The sequence below is a fragment of the Mytilus trossulus genome, chromosome 6 (assembly GCF_036588685.1).
Source record: "Mytilus trossulus isolate FHL-02 chromosome 6, PNRI_Mtr1.1.1.hap1, whole genome shotgun sequence".
Taxonomy (NCBI): Eukaryota; Metazoa; Mollusca; class Bivalvia; order Mytilida; family Mytilidae; genus Mytilus; species Mytilus trossulus.
In genome coordinates, this window is record NC_086378.1 from 33,375,161 (window position 1) to 33,398,782 (window position 23,622).

Sequence of the window (23,622 nt, forward strand, 5' to 3'; positions counted from 1 at the left end):
AGTTATACATGTATCCTCAGTTTATATTTATTTTGAAGCATTATCGAAATAATACGACTTAAATTTCTCTTTAAAATTTACTTTGCACTCAATATCTAGTAAATGACTTTACATGGGAATAACTTGGGGTGTATTCATGTATACTAGTATGTAATGATAATAAAAAGAAACCAACAGCACTATTTGACGAAGACGAAATTAAGGATTGAATTTTAACGTCCAGTGACATATATTACAATGATGTCGAAACAGAACTTGAAATTGACAATAGGTATTCCGTCGCTTTTCCAAAGAATTCACGCTTAGTTGCGATTTCACGTGCTATTTTGAAGAGACATGTTTTGTCGAAATGCACATCTGGTGCAAGAAAATTGGTACCGTTAATTTTATTACAACTTCGGGTTCGCATTATAGTTATATTTGTACAAAATAACTAACAATAAAAAAATTGTGATGATTTCTTTAACTGTTCTTGAACGTTCTAGTTTTAATATAAATCTGTGATTTTTCTATATTCGTACTTTCGACGAAGCAAAGCAAGTTCGATCTAGACCTGGACAATTTGATGCATTTAGCAATATTCAATCGTTGTACAAATTTATTGTAGAACATGTAGAAAATCCGTCTTTTTCGGATAAAAAAAATCTACTTTGTTAACTCGGATCGAAAACTTACAATATAGTTTATCCTATTGAAACATGAACGCGGACTACATTGAGAACATCTTGGATTGAAAGATTGCAAATCTACTGACCAATGAAATGCTTTAGATTTAGAACGCAGACCTCAACGAGAACACCTAGATGGATAACACACTGTAATCTTTAGACCGTCGAACAGATAGCGATAATTCCAGACTTCTTCTTCTTCTTTTTCTTTTAGTTCAAATAAGGTCACCATATAGAAGAATACAAAGTCATACTGCCAAGGAATTGTATATTAGGAATTGTATATTTACAATCCCTTGATGCTGCTGTACATGCCTGATTGACAAAGATTTAATAAAATTGAATTATTCATAAAAATGTGTATCACAATTTAAGTGTTTCTATATTAAGATTGTGATTAAAAATATGCATTTTATGTACTTGTTTTGGTTTGGATTTGTTTATTCAAAGCTCGCGAGAACAGCTGATCTTTTAAGGCCGTAACAGTGGTGGTAGATATTCACAGATTTTTTTACATAAAAACACACTATTACATATTCATGTGACAATAATAATGTGTCTGTTTTTTAAACCAATTTAGAATTGGTGTATATATGTCTCCGCTGATAATAATTCTATGTTAGATAAACATAATTATTTGGAATTAAAAGTTGTATAGTTACAATAAGTACATTTTCAAAATCATTTATTTATTTAGGCTTGATGAAGACTACATGATTTAACGAATAAATGTAGAAGATGTGGTGTACTTGCCAATGAATTAGATCACCGTACAGCCTTCAACAACGAGCAAAAACCTTACCGCATAAATGTTTATATCATTTCCTAAAATTACAAATATGAATTCAAACAATTCAAACAAGAAAACTATCGGCCTGATTGATGTACAACACTTATAGAAAAATATATACAAAAACGACAACCACTGGTCACTGGGGATTCAAACCATATGTCCCAATCAAAAAATAATTTCGTCAAACAAACGGGAGTTCTTACCTACAGAACAAAACCTGGATCCGCCATTGTACAGTCTCCTGGCTAGAATACCTGTAGGATAGTCAAAGATAATGGCGTTAAACAAATATTTTCTTTATTTATGTTTTTATTCCATTCAGATCTTCAATTTATCAATTGATTAATAAAAAAACGAAGCAATTATTTTAGTTAATCTACCAGTAATTAAATGTCAGTACGATCGTCTGATAAGATTGTAAGACTATATATTGCTACTAGTATTTGGCTGTGAAATTTGGAATTTAGTTTTATTGATGCATTAGAAAGTTAAACTTGAAAAAAATCAACCCTAGCTTTATGGTTTATGGAGAGCTAGGCGCTTATCCTATGTCAGTATATGTGGAACACCGTATGGTATATTTTTTGGTCTAACATTGTAAACAGTTCTGATAGTAAACTATATAGATATATATATAAACTCAACGTAGATGGTGGATTTACTTAGCTATAGAAAGTGGAAGAGTTTATGGTATAGCAAGAAATAATAGAATATGTACTTTTTGTAAAAATGATATAGAGGATGAGTTTCATTTCATCCTCAAATGTCCACGTTTTCAAGGTTTTAGAACAATTTATATGAAGCCATTTTATTGGAAAAAAAACCGTCGATGTACAAATTTATTAAACTGATGAGTACTAATAATGTAAAAGAATTGTGTAATTTAGGTAAATTTACATTTAGATCTTTTGAGCTTAGATCCGAAATGTTAAAATAATGTATAAAGATATATACTTTCGATTGGTTGATTTGTATAAAAAATATCTTGAAAAAATATGGATTTTAAAATATTTGGTTAAATCAGAGTAACTATAGTTTTAATCCAAACTATTAAACAGATTGTTTTATCATTTTCAGCAGACTTGGAAATCAGAAATGGAATATTCTCCAAAAGTATTATGTTTAAAACTGTTTAAAGAAAACTTTGAATTTGAAGAATATTTAGACGTATTACGTTATAAAGATAAGATAACGTTATGAAGGTTTAGAACTGAAAATCATCGGTTACCTATAGAAACCGGTAGATGGCGTAGAATTATGAGACAGGAAAGGTACTATGTACTTTGTAACTCTCAACAGATTGGTTGATATATTTCACTATATTCTAAACTGCACAACTCTAACAGAAAGTAGAAGACCTTTTCTTAAACCTAACTATGTAAGCAGAGTAAATGTTTCGAAATTGGGCACTTTATTTATTTAAAAAAATATTGTGTTTTGAAAATTTTGTGTAAATTAATTTGAATCATATATAAATAAAAGTATGTTCTCAAGTCTGATCACCAATCGCTCATTCTTGTTGCTCGTTTCAAGTCTGTATGTTAATATTATATGTAAAAATATCTTTCTTTTTACCGTTAACTTGGTTTTATAAGAAATAAAGAATCTAAATTAAATAATACAATTAATTTTATTTAGTTTTTTGGATTAAATTACCTTAAATTAAAGGATGTGAAAAGGTATATAATTGTAACTTTTTCAAAGTTCAAGTTGATCAATTATTGATTTAAGTGAATATATCAAATTTATTTTCTCGAGGAATAAATCAAATCAGAAACATATATATTGTAAGGTATACTGTTCCCAAATTGAATAGTATACAAATCATAGTAATAATTATTCATCAGCGAAAAGGATAGTATTTGTATTGTGTTTGAAGAATCGTAAAAGTGATTTATTTTCTAAATTCTATTTATTCACTCGGACATCGTAGAGTTTAAAAATATTTTTTTTACCATATCGGACTTCATATTGTGTATTGAATTGAATCACGAACGCGGACCTCGATGAGAACACCTGGATTGAAGTGTTCAAATGTTCCGACCAATGAAATTCATTTTACTATGTAACGCGAACCTCAACGAAAGCACCTAGATGAAATATTGTGTATTGAATTGAAAAATGAACGCGGACCTCGATGAGAACACCAGGATTGAAAGTTTGCAAAAGTTCCGACCAATGACATTCATTTTGATATGTAACGCGAACTTCAACGAAAGCACCTAAATGAAATATTTTATTTGTACGACAATTAGTTTTTTTTAGACATTACCCCTTAAATATAGTTAATAAAAAATATATCAAAGCAACAGTGCATGATTGTTTCTTTTCCATTCTTGTTTATTTCAATAATGTTGATGTTGATTTTAATTTTGTAGGTAGACTTATATTATATGCCCTGAACGTAAATATACGGTTGGTTTTTTTTTAAATGCATTAGACGTAAGAGAATGTCGACTTAGAGCAAGTCAAGGTCGTAAAACTTAAATCAACCAACCCATCGTTATCGCAGACTTAAATTGATCTCAAATAAACAGAATATATGTTCATTTATAGCAAGACTTGTTGTAAGTCACGGTGCATGACAGCACAATAATCCCTTTACAGATCGGAACCACAATTCACAATTTTCGTAGTGTGTACTTTTCCACAATTAACGCCCGTATCGCGTCAGCGACCGATATTACAATTTGACACAGTTTTAAAAGTTTATTGAGCTGTTCCTTCATTTACAATGTTGTGTGCAAGACTCAACAAATGTCAACATTATGTTCATTAATTTTATTATTTAACACATCATTGTTTTTATTACAAGCTATTTCATATATCAATATGCAGCTAGGGAATATTTGTTGTTGACCGAAACTATAAGATACATCGATTTAAACTATGTGAAAAATAAATAATTTTTGTAAGTTACTTTATTTTCCGTGTCTATATTTAATTAACGAGTACACTATAGTAAGACAGAAAATGAGAAAAGGAAATATACAGGAATACCAAAAGTCTCGTAAGACATTGCAATGGACCATACGTTACTTACATGTGACAAGTTTTCATAGCACTCAGCGAGTTTTGAAACGAATATGTGAGATAAAGATCTACTGCATTTGGGCAAATCAAAAATATGTTAAACATCTAACTATTTTATTTTTAACAGATTCATAAGTTTTGATTTTTTTAAACCGTGCATCAATATTTTATAATTTTTTTATTTACATTCCTTATATGTTCCGTGTATTGATCATTCATTTGTTTAAATTGTGAAGTATATTACTTTAATAAGAATACACGCATTTATATATATAATTTTAAGTCGATAAAGTTTTAAACAAATAAACGAAAGAAACATCGATGTTGTTTTGCTTGAGTGATTTACCTGTTAAAAGCTCGGGTCGCAACACGGTTTAAAACGAATTGATACCAGTTTGAAATAGTTTAACGGGGGCGTGGCCTATTTGTTTGACGTAACTTACCACCAACTTGATTTAAATTGAACGACTGCAAGCGAAGCTATTTGACTGGCATTAAAATGATTTGATATACATTGAAATAAATTAAAAATGATTTTTAATTTTTGTCAATCTTTATCAAATGACGATTAATTTCATTTAAACAGCGTTAACACGTTTTTGTCCGATCAAGTTAAATTCGGGTTACTAGTGTGATATTTTGTATTTCAATCATAGCATGAGAAAATGTCGGAAAGCATAAAGAAAACTAAGAAAACGATATTTCTGTTAAAAATATTTATCTTAGGTCCGAAACACTGGTCGGAAAGCAGAAAGATAATCAAACAAAAGAAATTCCGAATACAATGTCAATGAATCCGGAGTCAAAACACTTGAGGTAGGTAGTTTGACAGCCGAATTCAACTATTAGATTAATAAATGTGATGACGCAAATGCGTATTCTTATCCATAGTATTAGTGCGTATGCTTTCTATTTACTAGTTATTGCCCACAAATACTACATGCATGTACAAATATTAATGCGAATTTTCGCTCTTCTTATCTAAATTTAGGACATGGCAGTAAGAGCTTGGTATGTGACTTTCAGGCACGATCATCACCACTTACGGTATTCTTACCTCTAGCTGTGTCTTTTTTTAGTCACTGTCCTATTATAATCATTGACATTTTCGGAATGCTAAGAATTTTCTACCTAAAGAATAAATTGCCTAACTTAACACTTTATTTGGTCTTTTTTTACTCTGTATATTCGAGTGTCACTGATGATTCTTTGTAGACATAACTCGCGTCTGGCGTACAATAATTTAATCCTAGTATCTTTTTATATCTACATATCTTTTATATACATTGGTTCTTTTGAGTGTATGTTAAGATATTCATAAAACTTCTGAAAATAAGATATTCTTCAAAACCAAGTTTCCCTGTAGAATATTTGGATTGATGTATGTGAAATCAGGAAATCCTTAAAATTTGAGATGTCTAAGGAGACCAAAATAAGTCTCTATATAAGAGGTCTCAATGAAGCTAGTGTGTTACTCTCAAAAAAATAAACGAAACCTTCTTATAAGTTGCATGTCACATCTATACAATATCTACCATGAGCACAGACAGCTTCTAACGAGTTGAGAATAATTGAAGACATCCAGGAAACAAAATATAAAGATATGATAGATAAAATTAATGCATCCAAATTATAAAGCAAACTGAGTGTTTAAATTTATATTGCGATTGGTTTGTGCAATTTGCACTAGACATCCGGTTTGTAGAAGCTTGGATTTGCAAAACGGTTATGAAAAATTGATGTACACTCTCAGGTAATGAATAAAAAAGTCGAGCCTTAAAATGTATATTCAAATACATGTAGTAGCTGTATATATACACTTTTCTATTCACAACTATCTAACATTGTTTTCAATTGACTTGTGCAAAAATCCACACACAATTACATATTTTTAATAAAGGTGTTTCAATATCATCATTATCTGATTCTATTCACAGTAAATCATTTCAATTCAAAAGCAAACAAAAACTAGGCAACATTTTTTTGGTGACCAGTCAGCCGTCTTTTTTTTCGAGTTAGTCTTTGAGTTTCTCTTACCAAAGCAATGACCATGCTGTCACTTTATTTAGGGGTTACCTATTTTCGGAACTCCTTCTTATCCCCGTATAACAATTTAGGTTCACTTCATTACAATGTTAACCATATGATGCTATTATACATTTTCTATTTTGTTTTGTTATAAAAATAACAGTTTTTTTTTTCTTTCATGTTATAGAGGGATGGCCATTTTTGTTGGGTGTTGCTAAACGGCGGAAAAGGAATACGGAACGGAAACGGAAACGGAAACGGAAATAAATGTTTTTTGGACAAGGAACAAGTTTGAGAAAATAATAGAGGTTCTAAAAAGCCCGGGTTGATCACCTTGGTCTATGTGCATTTCATTAACGAAGGACACAGATGGATTCATGACCAAATTGTGTTTTGGTGATGGTGATGTGTTTGTATATCTTACTTCACTGAACATTCTTGCTGCTTACAATAGTTATCAAAGGTACCAGGATTATAATTTAGAACGCCAGACGCGCGTTTCGTCTACATAAGACTCATCAGTGACGCTCATATCAAAATAGTTATAACCCAAACAAATACAAAGTTGAAGAGCATTGAGGATCCAAAATTCCAAAAAGTTGTGCCAAATACGGCTAAGGTAATCTATGCCTGGGATAAATATCTCTATCTATAATGAACTGAGCCCAGTAGTTGGACTATAAAGGGCAATAATTCCTTAAGGGGTCAATTGACCAATTTGATCATGCTGACTTATAAACAACGGGTTGCCTGATTGGTCTGAAAATTTCAGGGCTGATTGACCTTGACCTAACAAACAAATTTATCCCCGTCATATCAATGCATTGGTTTCTGAGATATGAGCCCAAAACTGCATTTTACCCTATGTACTATTTTAGCCATGTTGGCCATATTGGTTCGCAGGCAGGGTCATCGGACACTTTTTTTTTTATCAAGAAACCCTAATGATAATTGTGGACAAGTTTGGTTAAATTTGTGTTAGTAGTTTCAGAGGAGAAGATTTGTAAAAGATTATAAAAATTTACGAAAAATTGTTAAAAATTGACTATAAAGGGCAACAACTCCTTAAGGGGTGAATTGAACATGTTGGTCATGTTAAATGTTTTGTAGATCTTACTTTGCTGAACATTATTGCCGTTCACAGTTTATCTCTATCTATAATAATATTCAAGATAATAATAAAAAAACGACAAAATTTCCTCAAAATTACCAATTCAGGGGCAGCTACCCAACAACGGGTTTTCCGATTCATCTGAAAAATTCAGGGCAGGGCTAGGTGAGCTTAAAATTAAATAAATAAAGGAGATATTAAGCCTATGTTTTGGAGCCCGTTTGATTTTTCGGATTTTCTAAACAACAATTAAATGATTAAAAAGATGTGGAATAAACATCAAATAGACAGCAACCTAACAACACACACATATCTACTGCCGTGTCCTTAAGTATTATGTTTTTTATCAGGTTATTTCTGTTTATTATGTTTTTGTAAAGCTGATAATTAGCTTTGGTGGTAGTATATCCTCATATGTCTGTCATGTTTATTTTTGTGTTTGAAGAATTAATTCAATGGTATTGTAAATTGGTATGATTGTCAATGAGACAACTCTCCAGATTAAAAGTGACCAAATTAGAATCAAATGGATCAGAAATTAGCCACTACAGGTCACCGTACAAGACTTTATGTGCACCACATTTGGTGTCTGTACCAAGTCAGTCTGTCTCGATGATATACTGATATATGTGTTTGTTTGCTCAGTGGTATATCTGTGTTTTTTTCTCTACATTGGTGAGTTTTCCTGTTATCTGTTCTTGTATAATGGAAAGAAAACGTAAAATAAACCCGATGAGAAAATCAAGTATGGATAACCACAAATATGAAACCTGGTAACTAGACATAGAAACTGTATATAAAATGCATTTATCATCGAATTACAATACATAATTACTTTGGTGTTATTAATGCCGGAGGAGCAGTACTCTATGCCTGGATCACCATATATGATATCAGGCAAGACGGGAATACAATACAAAATAATAACGTGTTAGAGACTCCGATGCTTTACTGAACAAAAAAAAACATAATACTTCTGAAGTCATAAAATAACGAACTAAAAATCTGTAATCCATAATGCAGTAATTGCGTCAAGATACGAACGATGTAACGCTGTAAGATTTGGTGCGACTGACTTTGGAATCTCACTTTTTTGTTGAAGTCATCGTGTATTTTTAATATACACTGGATTCTGCAGTGGTAATGGAATTTTGTGGCTGCAGTGTGAGTTTTAGCTGTCCGTCCAAGTTAAAGGTTCTGTACTCCTTTTGGCAAATAACAATGGCATACGGTGGAGATGGAATATGTGGCGGCAATCGAATTGGCTGCACACAACCATAGCATGAACGAATCTGTTTACCAATCAAGTATTTTAAGTAATATCCATCGTTATCATTACCCAATTCATCCATGGATGCATTAACCACTATGCTATCCTTTGAACCGAAGTCCCCCATAGCCTTTCTTTTATTTGATCCGGTTTTTTGATTCGGTTTTCTTTGTGGGTGTTTTGGCATATTGAACTTTGATAACTATTAAAGATTAGGTGCCGTCTGAGTTTATCGAAGATATTTTATAAGTTTTTGCAGCTTTCTTCCATATTCAGAGGCCGCCAATACATGTGAGCATGTGCTTAAAAGTTTGAAATTTTCACAATTGCAAGTGCCCTTTCCGTATTCTAAAAGACGTACAAAATGTGGATCTTTTCCAGAGGTACTAGCAACCATAAACCCGTTTTGGACACCAGGCGCTTTATTTACCAAACAAGAATTAAAAAGCGACTCTGCTTTTTTCAAAATCGGCTCATGAATTGTGGGATCAAGATGAGTATCTTCTAGTTCCAGCCTATTCACCAACGGAAATCCGTATTGATGACCTAAATTGCGACGGTTTAAGTGGAGCCTTAAGGAAGGCTGTTTTTATACATGCTTGTTGCGGGACGACTCGGAAAGTTTTAACCAAGCATTACATGGCTGCACGTGTTCTATGTACTCGGTACGGATCTGATAGGGTCCCATACCAATAATCGCCTTCCCTGTGTCAGTTTTCTGCTCGTCAGCAAGTTCCCCCATTTTGGTACAGAATACGGTAACTTCGTTCTCTTGGTAATCCGTTTTTTGTTTTAATCTATTATTCAAACTTTCGTTCGCATTTGTTGTGTAATGCGAAAAACCGAAACCACAACTAATTCTTAATGGAAGTAATAAGCAGTTTTGCACTAGGTTTTTTTTATACTTCAGAAACCATGTATAAAACTCTGGCTCCGTCTTTTTTATCGATTCACATTCTCTCAAGTTCCAAATTGGCTTCAATTCCAACAATTTATTTTCGAAGTCAGTGTCAGTTAAACAATCTACAAGTCCAACATTTTTGTTACATGGGTAGCTGTCAAATTGGGTCTTTGTTCTCGTAGAATTTAAATACGGTATTTATGAAATAGCTAATGGAAAAATGTACGTTTTGTTTTAAATATTGTTACTGTTTTACCTAGATAAAAATGGGTAGCCAAAAGCTCGAAGTTTTGTTTTCGATTCTAGTCCCAACATAAATAGTTTCCTTTTTTTCAATTCTTACAAAATTTCTTAATTTTTTCATATGTGACCTAGCCTGCAGTTTCTGTTCGAGCTCCCAGAGAGAAGGGCTTGAAAGGAGATGGCCCTCGCGAGTTTGGAATTTTAAGATAATTTGCGATGCATTTTCAAAAGATAGGATTAACGTCATTATTTTAGCAAAGCGAATATAGATGTCGACTTGTTAGGTTGGTGTCGTGTTGTTTTTAAATGTATATTCTGCATTTTCTTTAAGTTTACCTGATTGTTAATGAATCGCTGCTGTCATTGCTGAGATCAGTGCTGCTAGATATATTGATAACTGGTTGGGGATTTTTTTGGACAGAATCATCATAACTGTTACTTTTTTCCATGGTACAACCATTAATAGGATCGGTAAAAATGTCCGATGGCGGTAAAGAAGAGGAATCAGAATCAATGTATGAACGGTTGCTTAAACTTTCAGTTTCATGCTTTTCCCTCCGAATCGGTCGAAATCAGAATTAAATCTGAATCTGCACAAATAAGCCCTCTCTCTCTTTTATCCCCAGACCCGAATGATGAAGATGTTTCCACGGTTTCCTGGTCTCCTCTTATATTTTTAAATGAAATGTATATTAGAGTTTCTATATGCATCATTCAGTTCTTTTTTCGCCAACCTTATAGAACTACAGGAAGACTAAATAGTATACTGCACCGACTAAATGGTCGATAAAAAAATGACCATTACTTGTGACCGAAGTAACAAAACAGCAGTTGTAGTTAATGATAAGAAAAGAGAAAACATTTTCAAAGCACATTCCTATTTGAAAACTGATTAATGAGGGAAATGCCATTATTGGCTCTTACTGTGTTCCATGCCTCTTTAAGGGATGTACACATGAAAGCAAAAGCTGACGGTCGTCACTTAAAGTTAACCACTCACGAGTGCTGACACCTATACATGCATCATAAAGCATTTACCATCGATTTCAATTGATTTTGACGTCATTGTATCATGTAGTTTGGTTTCCATGGCAACAAAAAATGATTTTTTTCGTCAAAAATGGCAATTATAAAGATGGGGTTTGATTACCAATTAAACAACTCTCGACAAACGACTAAATGACACAGCCATTAACAACTGTAGGTCAACCTACGACCTTCAACAATGAGCAAAGGCTATACCTCAAAGTCAGCTATAAAAAGGACCCGAAATAACAAATGTAAAACAATTCAAACGAGAAAACTAACGGCAAAATTTGAACGAAAACCAAATGTGTAACATATTGACAAACGACATTCATTGAAATACTAGTACAGGCTCCTGACCTGGGACAGGCACATATATACAGAATGTGGCGCGGTTAAACATGTAGGCAGGATCCCAACTACCCCCTAATCTTGGACAATAGTGTAACATTACAGATCATAATAACATAAGACCGAACTATACAAATCAGTTGAAAAAGGCTTAACTCATCAGCTCATTAAGGATGTACACCTCAGAAAAGCCATACATTTTTTGAATTAAACTTTTTCTTAACCTGGAATTTTGGCTAAAAAGACTGACTTGATTAGTAATAAAATTTGAAAAAACTATTACTCAAAAATTAGTAATAAAATTTGAAAAAAATATTACTCAAAAACTACTTTTTTTCAGAGATAACTTTGATTATAATTTGTTTTTTCATATTTTCCACAAATTTGGCAGTATTCCATATAAGTTTGACGCAAAAATTTAGAAATGAAACCCGAAAGATTTATAATCATTGCGTATCGAACACACTGACAAAGTCCTGGTACTGCATTGAAGTTTATGTCGTCGAATTCTTGTTTGTTTGTTTCCAAGTATGCAAATGATTATTGTATTTATGTGTGCATCATATTCCCTGTTTCAATTGAAAATTTTATCCGCGCTTGGTATTTATCTCTCTGTGACCTAAATATACCAAGGTAAGGATGTTCGGTCTGGTTCCATGATTAATAAAAAAAATAGGATTTTAAAACAATAAAGTCTTATCTGATCTTAACATCTTATCTTAAGCCGCACTACGAAAAGAGAAAATTATAAAGGGAACGGAATACAAATAAAATGTACTATTTTATGTTTATATGCCCTCACTCTATTTCATTTATATTTACACATTTAAGCATACCTCTGTAGAAATTTGGCAAATTCTTCTTCCCACATTATTTTGCTTGACGAGTAGATACAATATGAGCCCAAAAAGTAACGTCACTTCGTTTTTTAATGCTTCACGCTACACTGACCTGACTTCAAACGGATTAACATTGATCAATACTTCATTTAAGTCTCATATCTCTTGCAATAATCTTCATCAAAAGATTTAAGAATTGTTGATGATAAAATAAATTGATTTACTTTTAAGTTCAAAACTTCAAACAATGACGATTATGATTGCGTAGATCAAGTGGGATTTTTTCCCCCCGAAAAACATCATTAGGGGAGCTAACAAAACGGGCCAACTATTTGATTTTCACGGGAAGGGGTAGGAATATTTAAATAAAAATATTACTTTGACCCGGTAAGAACTAAAAAACATGACTTGGCATAAAGATGGAACAAAATTGAATTGAACTATCATGTTGAAATTTATAAGTAATAGTTACTCTGGCGACTTGTGTGTAGCTTACGAGAAAAGAATGAAAATCAAAAATTGCAAATGTTGGGGTTGAAAAGAAAAAGAATGAAACACATACTTTTTTGTGGCGGTTATATAAAAAATATTTATATTAACTTTATAGATAATAGATATTTTTTAATTTATCTATCAGCGGGTAATATAGAACCACACACACGACCAACCAAACCTCGCTTCAGTTTTTTCATGATCGTTTTTAGTCTACAAAAATCGAAATAATTCATAGAAACCATAGATGTGTTGTAAATGTCGATGAATTATTTTTTAAGTTTATTTTTAGCGTCCATTGGCAAAAGATAGAGATCATCTTATCGATGCCGATAACATATCAATGTGATTTCGTTTGAACACGGAAGTACCGATGTTCTGTTTTGATTTAAACGGTATTGTTGTCAGAACGATTGTAGACTCATGTAAAATGCTTAAAAAACGGCTCAATTTTAACATTTAAACTTTAAACATCGCTCCGTCATCTATATACACTGTATCTAATTGCACATGTTCTACACGTGCCTAACTGGATGTCCAGTAGTTTATTGATTGGTTGTTTGATTCATATAATGAAGTAATTTAGTTTTCTTGTGTTCACCATTTTAAGTCCTTTTAGATTTGAATACATTAACGAAAAATGCTCCTAACCTTGAGAGTGCAGTAATCTAAAACTTAACACAAACATAATGCAAAAATGTTACCTTTGCTGATTTAACCATGGGATCCATTCCTTTTTCTTCTATCAGCCATTTTGTTAACTCAAAGTGTCCAAGCTGAGCTGCCAAATGTAATACTGTTTCCCCGTCCTGTAATGATGATTAAAGTGTTACATTTCTGAATAATACTGTTTCTTGTACTAATCATCCCTTATCTGAGTTCAAGATAATGTGTGTCTATGTTGGTCACCCAGATGTTTGCAACATTGTATGTAATTGAACAGCTTATATGACAAAACAGAATGTTCATATCAAATTTTTCGCGCATCAAAAAAAATCCAAAAGGATATAAATACTCCACAAAGTCTGTCCATTGTAAAATCATTAGGATAACATTTCATGTTATAGACATAATAACAAATCCTTTTTGAAAACATAAAAAAAAAAGAAACACTAAATCAAATTGAGTAAAAATGATGTCAGATAAGACCAACATTGATCCGACGAAACAGCCTCGCATTTCCCCGTTTCTAAGCCTCATCATTATATCGTTGATATGACAAGTCAATGCACTATTATTGTCTATGTAACACTAAGTCTTCAATTGTAGTTAACAGTTTTAGTTCGAAACTTCATATACTATTTTTTGTACTAATATTCAAATAATAACTTTCTGTTGATTTATTGTTGACATAGTTCAAGGTAACTTTGAATATTTCCGCGTAATAAAATGATATAAAAATGTTTTATAAACCTTGTTACTCTGCATACTTAGAATGTATTTTAGATTTCAGACAACGCATGTATTTGTAAGATTATGAGTCCAGTTAAATCTAATAAAAGGACTTTGCCAGCACAATAACAGCAGAGATTATTATTCATTAATATTAGAAGATGCGGTATGAGTGCCCATGACAACTCGCCATCAAAGACATAATTTGTAAAAGTACGGTCTTCAACAAGGAGTCTTGACTCACACCTAACATCAAGCAATGAAGGACCCCAAAAATGACTAGTGTTAATTAATTGAAACGGGAAAACCAACGGTCTAATATGTGTAAAAACTAGAAATTCTTATGAACCATATCATCAAAAGGCAACTACTGAACTTCTGAAGGACAGGTGCAAACAAATGCAGCGGTTTTTAACGTTTTAATAGGTATCAACCTTAACCCTTATCTAAGACAATATTGTAACATTACAACATAGATAGATGCACTATCGAATATCAATTGAAATGGCTCAACTCAATCAAAAACATATCAAGATAAGTGACCAAACACTGAGCGAATGAATATGATCTTTGAAACAATGTAAATACAAAATCAATAAAATAAGGGATGAATATATACACAAAGGCAACAGAAGTTTACCGATATCAGCGTTGTAATAAACATTTAGTAGACCCAAGACAAATGCTTATTGATATATTAAGTCTCAGTACGATTTAAGGCTTGACATAGATATACCGTATTTGTCAAGATATTCACATGTAGTTTTGGTATTTGTTTTGTTGGACAGCTGTATACATGTTAACGTTCACTCAACATCAGTTTTTACCATATATGTTTGTGAACCCGAAAAGTGATGATACATAAACATGTTAATAGATATAATAAAATGTGGTATGAGTGCCAATGAGAAAACTCTCCATCCAAGTCACAATTTGTAAAAGTTAACCATTATATGTCAAATTAATGTTTTGAACACAGAGCAATAGCTCGCACCGAACAGCAAGCTATAAAGGGCACAAAAAGAACTTTGATAGAACCATTCAAAGGAGAAAACCAAACGGTCTTATCAATATAAAAATACGAGAAACAAGAAACACTTATGAACCACATCAACAAACAACAACTACTGAACATCAGATTCTAGAGTACATTTATCTATTGTTTCTGGGTTGTATGTGAAGATTTTTTTCTATTTGTCGTTGTCAAAAATTCAAATAGTCTGTCTCGATATAAACCATGAGATAAACGAATAATATTGTGGTTATCTAAAATCTTACTTAGCCGCAGTTTTCAAATTTTAAGATTGCCAAATGGCGACAGATTAACTCATTGCCTATGTTTTTATTAGAAAAAACTGCGCTCCTTAGTTATGATAGGCATTTGTTTGACCTTCCATAACTTTTCTCTCTGCTACCTTAGCCAGACAAAGGCCATGATTTCTTTTTTAAATTGGTGTGTGGTTATATTCTAACAAGAATACGATATTTAGGATTAATACCGAATACCGTTGGCTTAAATAGAATATAAATTGTCACTAGACGTTCAGCAAGCAACAAATATAACCATTAACATACAATTGTCCTGAAGATGCATGTTATATTTAATAGACATAGTTCAGCCATAAAATTTAGTACTAGGGATGGCTTTTCCTATTATGATAAATATAGCATGAAAACAAGAGATACTTAGGGCAAATACATATAATCATGATCATGTAGGATAAACTGTATTCTAAAAAATATTTTATCAGTAAATAGATGTTAGTAAGTGTCCTCTGATGTGTGTATGAAATTAGAATTAAATTTTCTCAATATAACATATAATTTGAATTGTTTGTTTTTCAATACAGCTGATGTATCTCTGTCATGACAGTTAGACAAAATACTTTTGAAGATTACATGTTATGAAATCGTTGTAGTCTAAGAGTCCTAAAGACCTCTTTTAATCGTAAAACTGTTAACTGTTAAGATACCCATTCATTCAAAAACCACTGACAGCAAAAAAGAAAGGGAACATTTATATTAGAAAAAGAATTCGATATTTTTTTGGAAGCTTGTTAAAAATTAAAAGCTAGGACTGATATGCATCTTACCACTTAAGCTAAGATATCCAATCATAATACCAATTTATCGTAGGACAAGGAGAACACAAAATCTGCTCGGGATAAATCTGAACATTAAACATATCAGCCCCGTGCTGTAATCATTTCAGCGCAGTATTTACAAGAAAACAATAGCAGAATGAGAAGAATAAATAGAACGTTTAAAAATATGGTATGTCAAACCATGTTCCCTAATGGGAAGAATATAAAATTCAACTTATTTGAAATTTACGAACCTTCAGAGTATCGAAATAAAACACTAATAATAAACCTCCGACCCCATTACATGATTATTTTTTTCATTTCCATTCTGAAACAAAATATGGTGACGAAATTTACTAATTTAAACAAACCATTAACTTTTAGGAATGTTGGTCCTCAATGCTCTTCAACTTCGCACTTTATTTGGCCTTTTTAACTTTTGGATTCGAGCGTCACTGATGAGTCTTTTGTAGACGAAACGCGCGTCTGGCGTATATACAAAACTAAGTCCTGGTATATATGATGAGTTTATTTAAGAACACCAATGGCCCCCTATATCTATAGAAAGGTCAGTGTTTCAATGGAACAAAATCCAGAATGGCGCTTAGAACGTTAACAAATTATAAATTGATATTTTCAGTAGCCGCAGTAGAAACTGAATATTCTAAAACCTTTTTTTAAAAGTTGGATATTCCAAGAAAAGTGTATTTTGGTGATTTCAGTTAGACATGATTTACAAGTACAGATGATGAAAAAATCCTAAGGGGGAAGGGACAGAAAAAAACTGCCAGATGATTAATATTTAAAGGAGGGAAATTAAAATACAACTGACATATCAATAGGCAAATGTCCGGGGGTAATTGCATTGGTATAAGGCTTTATCATAGCCATATATATAGAAAGATGTGGTATGAGTACCAATGAGACAACTCTCTATCCAAGTCACAATTTACAAAAAGTAAACCATTATAGGTCAAGATACAGTCTTCATCATGAAGCTATAATAAGAACACGTTAGGATTAATCGCCTGTTAAACAATTTAATTGTGTATGAACACGACCAATTCACTAACAAACAAATAAAAGAACTTATATGATATGTTTGTAATGAATTGATCCAGTTTATACACCAACAATTTCTTTTTAAATGCGTTTAATCCTTACAATTCTTTCAAATTGGTGTTAAGGAATTTAATTTTTCACACTCGTAACCTCTATCACACTTAAATTGTATATATGTGTGATCGAGTTAGCCTGCTGCATGAATGTATTTGTTACTGAATGCCAAAATAGTTACACAATGAAATTAGATAAACAAAAATAAATTAATAACATATCTTAATATCATTTTAATTAATATTTATTATTAAATTTAACGATCAACATGAAGTGAAAAATAAATATGTCCAATGACGAACTGGATTGTGTTATAAACGCCACCATCTACATTGGTTACAAAAGTAGTTCGGTCAATATCGTCCATCGAAAACAGAACAACGTCAAGATCCAATAACGGATGTCCTCTCAATCAATCATGTACAGTTTTTCCCTTATATGCAAATTATATATATAATTGTTGATGATTTTTTGTATGAATAAAGGGACATGTGAGATGTACAATACACTTGCCCGATTAACGACAATGAAAACCCAACACGCCTAGATAACACGTGATAGTCGGAGATTGACGAGTATTTGTTTACAATCATTTAGATTCGTTAGTTCCTTGAACTAGTATTATAACCACAAAGGCTATTGTGTATCCTTCAACGACGAAAAAAGTACAGGCACACCAAAGAAGAATATATTTAGATATAACACTTCTCATTTATGGGATTTTATTCATAGAAAATATAGATTTTCCAGTTTTTAGACTATATCTATGAAGTGATTTAAGCGTTTTTCTTGAAACTTTGATAACTGGCTTATAACTGCTAAGATAACCTTTTTTATTTTTTTTTCATAAATTTCTGATATACTAGTAGCATTTAAAAGTTATTAAACTTTATTCTTGAAAACGCGACGGACGTATCATGCCCTCATGGCAAAGCTGTTTATTCATATTGCACTGAGTGTTCCTACATATACTTTTTTGTCTCACTAAATGCTCATTTCAAAGTTGAAAGCTATGCATTGGCAAAAGTGATAAGCCACACATTGCTGTAACGTGATATACCGAAACGCAAAAAAACAAACAAGTCTTTAGTGTACAACAATAGTGGTGCCCTTCATTCTAATACACTACCACATGTTTAGTATTGTTGTCTCGTGCACGTCCCGAGTACTACAGGATATTGTGATGTCGATGCTATGTCGTTCTAACAAACGACGTTGGTATTTGCTACTTCTCAATCTCGTTGTTTTTTGTTGAATTTATTCGCGATAAAAATGAAAGCAAGAAGTGACAATGTTAATATAAATGTATGCAAACTCTATAAAGAATGATTACATTATAGGATTGGAAAGTGTTGCCATCTCTCTGCTTAATGCATTCACAACGTTCCTTGACGTGGAACATTGAGAACTCAACAAATCAAGAGTCATTTTATTTTTGGAGGTAAATCCAGAACTGCGCATCGGAACAAGGAATTCAATGAAAATTAAATGAACTAAAATGCCGAACTCCAAAAAAATTTCAAAACGGAAATCCCTTAACAAATGGCAAATTCAAAAGCTTTAACACATCAAACGAATGGAAAACAACTGTCGTATAAACAGTTTTTCTTGTTTTTTAAAGACTAAGTGCAGATCTCTAGATGAGTTATTGCTGTGTGTATGTGTGTGTGTGTGTGTGGCTGTGAAGATATATAATCAACATTCACGAAACATTTTCTCATATTCGTAGAAGGAGGTGACAACAGAATAAATATATAACTAAGTGTTGCTTGCTAACTGAAAAACAAAAGAATGAACGATAATGGTATTTCAGTATCGCAAATGGCATTTACGAAGAAGGAAAAACAATGCACATAACTTTGTTGATGTTGTCTTTGCATGTGAAATTTTCTGCCTATAGCCTTATCATAAAGTAAATGAAAAGTCTGACCTGGCAAGTTATGCTTTTACAAAACACGTTACTTCAATACGACTGTTTTGTTGTGATTTGTATGTAAAAGAGAGGCAAAAGATACCAGAGGAACAGTCTAACTCATAGATTGAAAATAAACTGACAACGCCTTAGCAAAAAAAGAAAACAGACAAATAATAGAAAACAAGACGCAACAAATAAAACTAAGGACTCAGAAACACGAACCCCACCAAAAATTGGGGTTGATCTCAGGTGCTGCGGAATGATAAGCAGATCTTGCTAATAGTTTCCACTGGAATTTGAACACCAATCAGAGTATCTATCATATGCAACCTATTTCTTTGCATGCGTGATTCCACTACGCAAATTCACAACACATTTTGTTATAAAATTAACTTCATCGTGTTATCTTCCCTTGTATCTATCTTAGTTACCCTTAAATGCCAATAATTGAAAAAAACATAATAAAACAAATAAAATTACAGCCGTGCATATGATAAAAAAAAAGATAATGTTCTATATCGACGTGAAAAGTCTTACACCTGATTGAACTACATATATATATATACTAGTCTACAAATTTGCGAATTTCATTAAAGATCTAAACCGACTGTTATCTTATTTTTCAAAATCCAAAATTGAAGAAGACACCCGATCTACCTTAAATACGAATTAAATATCTATCACACAAATCAGTTGTCAAAACTGAAGAAAATGAACTTTCACGGTTGTATTTTCATTTTACATATTAAACAATAATATATAATTTGAGCAAGTGTTTGTTGTCCATTTAACCTGTCTGATCATCAACTTGATTTTGTGTGAATATATTAAACAGAGGATATATGTTCACACTGAAAAGATGTTATGTAATATGTTAAACGTGATTTAACTAATATATACAGTCCATTCTGTAAAACATTGGAGAGATTTGAGGCCACAACTTTTTACAGAATGGACTGTTTAACTTGTCCAAAAGGAACATGTTTTTTAAGATTCTGTTTCCATCAAGTGTGTTAATAGTTTTGAATAAAAATGAGTAACATAGCCTAAAATAAAGGAACATGGATCAATTCCTGCTATTTATACATTAAATGAATTGTTGAGATAAAATATCGAACGTTTCTCTTATGTGTTTTCTAAGGCCGTGTTCACACTAAATGCCATGTGCAGTAAACCTGTTTACAATAAGTTTAATGTCATGTACACTGGTTTTACATTAAGTTTGTTAACATCTATACACCTGGTTTAGTTACCTGTACATGAGATTCGTTCACACTTATAAACTATATGTCATTTAAATGTTCACTACATAGAATCGAAGTCAAATTTGTAGGACAACTTTTCTAGCAGTTATGAAAGCCATTTTGTTGATTTGCAGAATTGTACAGATACTAAAGATGTATCGACTATACCAGAGGCGGATTTTTGAAAATGCATTCCAAACCCATAATGAAAAGGGGAGGGGGGTCAAACCATATGTCCACTTTCAAATACATAGATCGTCTAAAAATGGGGGCTCCGAAACCCCTCACTGGATCCGCCACCAATTACGCAATAAATAAAACGTAGGCTGCGGCAATGGCTTACAGACGATGAAGAAGAGTTGGGATTTTTAGGATGTTTTAGTAATGCATTTATGAGTGAATCTTTGATTGAGATAAGACCAGTGGCAAATATTTCTGTGACATCCAGTTGATTAGGGAAGACATTGTCAAATGAATTATGAGTTTGGCAATGATGATGATTTGCGTCAAGGGGTTAAGGGAACGACCTTATAACTTCAAATGGGCAAGGGGTTTAGGTTTATTCGAAATTTTAAAATTGAGGACCAAAAAAAATATTCTGAATCCAGATTTCCCCCATACCTTACAGTGTAAAATTTAGAAAGAAAAAAAAAATGATTGATAGCGTTAACAAAAACAAAATGTTCGTGCTATGCGCCACCAAACAATTCTGACTCAAACAAAGACGGTTATACAATATACTTAGGGAGCTTACGTTTGATGTATAGGGGTCTAGTATGATATTTGAAAACAAGGAAGGACACAGGTTTTGAGTGAAAAAAAAGGAAAGGATGAGTCACGTTGCCAAAAAACGGCAGGATGACAATTTATGTAAAACAAAATATCAGGTTAAACTAATAAAAAAAAAGGCAAGACCGAATAGAATAAAAAAAAATGCAGGATAGAGATGACGACTATTTATACGCAATATTTGAAAAAATATATATCATAGCGAGTTGATGATTTTATGAAACATATTTTCGCTTTTCGCAATTCATTAGTTTTGCTTGAATAAAACGGTCATGAGTTTGAACTAGGAGCAATGACTCAATATTACCATGCATACACTTCTTATCAGCTACGGCTTTGGCTAAAAATAACAGTACGTACATTGCAAATTGATTTTTTTAAGTGCATTTTACCGGATCTGGATATTACGCAAACAATACAATTTACCGCACAGATATTTTAGTAATGCATTTATGAGGGAATCGTTGATTGATAACATACCAGTGGCAAATATTTCGTGCATATTATAAACGATGTACTAATAATATTAATGATGCTTTGAGTATTGATATGGGGGAAATAAATCTACCTAAATTTGTGTTTTATAATAAAGCTATATATATTTATATATATATCGATTAAGACAAATAATTCTGTAAATAACTTTATTAATAATTGTTATAAATATCAGTTGTATTAAAAAAAAAATGGTTTCATCTTTAAATATACATGGTTAAATTCATGTTCATAATATTTTTTTTGTGTACACTTAACCTACACAAGGCCTTCACTGACTATCGACTACTTGTAGACAAAACATGATTTAAACTACATGTAAACATTGAGTTTTAGCAATGGGAACGTCATTGTGTTTTGTTTACTTGTGATATACACTAACACAACACAGAGTTTAGGTCAATGTGATCATGGCCTAAAAGGCCTTTGATCGTGTTTAGCAAGACGGACTTGTTGGCATGACACGGGTTATGTTCTTCTCATATATGTTATGATGGTATGATACTAAACCCCTAAGGGGAAGGATTGTACCTGATATTCATATGATGAAATCATAATCTTTCAATCAGTTTAATTGAAGTCTGGAGCTGGCATGTCAGTTAACTGCTAGTAGTCTGTTGTTATTTATGTATAATTGTCATTTTGTTTATTATCTTTGGTTACATCTTCTGACATCAGACTCGGACTTCTCTTGAATTGAATTTTAAATGTACGTATTATTATGCGTTTACTTTTCTACATTGGCTCGAGGTATAAGGGGAGGGTTGAGATCTCATAAACATGTTTGATCTCATAAACATGTTTAACCCCGCAGCATTTTTGCGCCTGTCCCAAGTCAGGAGACTCTGGTCTTTGTTAGTCTTGTATTATTTTAATTTTAGTTTCTTGGGTACAATTTTACTAGCGGACACACCACTTTACTTAGTGGTTCACAATCTGGTTGAAAACAAATGTTGAATATTGTTAATGAATATGCGTATGCAAAGCAATTAAGAGCACTCATCTTCTATTCAAACCATCAAAATCTACTAGTAAACATAATGAGTCAAAGTATGAGTGAAACACAGGTCCCTATGAAGCAAATTATTATTCATGCCGAACTTTGATTGAGAGTAAAATGAAATCATACGATCGTACTTTAAAGGCGTGCAAAAAGATGAAAATGAATCTGCATTCTCTATACAGTGTAGGACTTAATCGGAGTGGCATGAACTCAATTACAAATACATGTGTACTATTATTCGGAAACGTTTTGTGTTACCAACTGCACTTCACTCGTGTGAGCTTTGGGGATAGTTAACATTTATTGAAACTAAAATGTGAGAGCAAACACAACAATACCGTGTACGATTTGTATTAGGTCTAGATAAACGGTTGCCAACTGATTCTTGTACGAGTACAGTCGGACTTTGGTCTATACAATGACTCATCGATCATTTCAAATTATTGTTTCTCGGACGGCTGCTCATAGCTAAGTCCAATACAACTCATAAACAATTATAATAATTTTACGTCTCAGTCACTTGTTGTTTGGTGAATACGATAAACGTTCAATAACATATGATTTAATAAAAACTCTGATCAAATATGACATGTATTCCTTTCTTGAGAGTTACATGGATGATTTGTATATCCCGGATAAAACCTTTGATCCAAAATTGTGAATCAATCAATTGAAATCCGAGACGAAATATTTGAAAATCATCTATTGAACCAGAACTTTGTCGTTACTACGAAATTCAAAACATATTAACTATTCACAGATTTGAACGTCTTGGCGTTGTCTATCCAAATTTGAATTATGAACTTTTAGTCATAGTAAAACTTGGCTA

At 32.3% G+C, this 23,622-nt stretch overlaps 1 protein-coding gene across 1 annotated transcript in view; it reads right to left on the reverse strand.

The window, feature by feature from the left end:
* Nucleotides 1-23,622, reverse strand: part of LOC134722510 (caskin-2-like) — a 163,638-nt gene that overhangs the window by 118,838 nt on the left and 21,178 nt on the right. Inside the window, exon 3 of the mRNA XM_063586131.1 lies at nucleotides 13,460-13,564. Coding sequence (XP_063442201.1) covers nucleotides 13,460-13,564 — 105 coding nt within the window. The remainder of the gene's footprint in view (nucleotides 1-13,459; nucleotides 13,565-23,622) is intronic.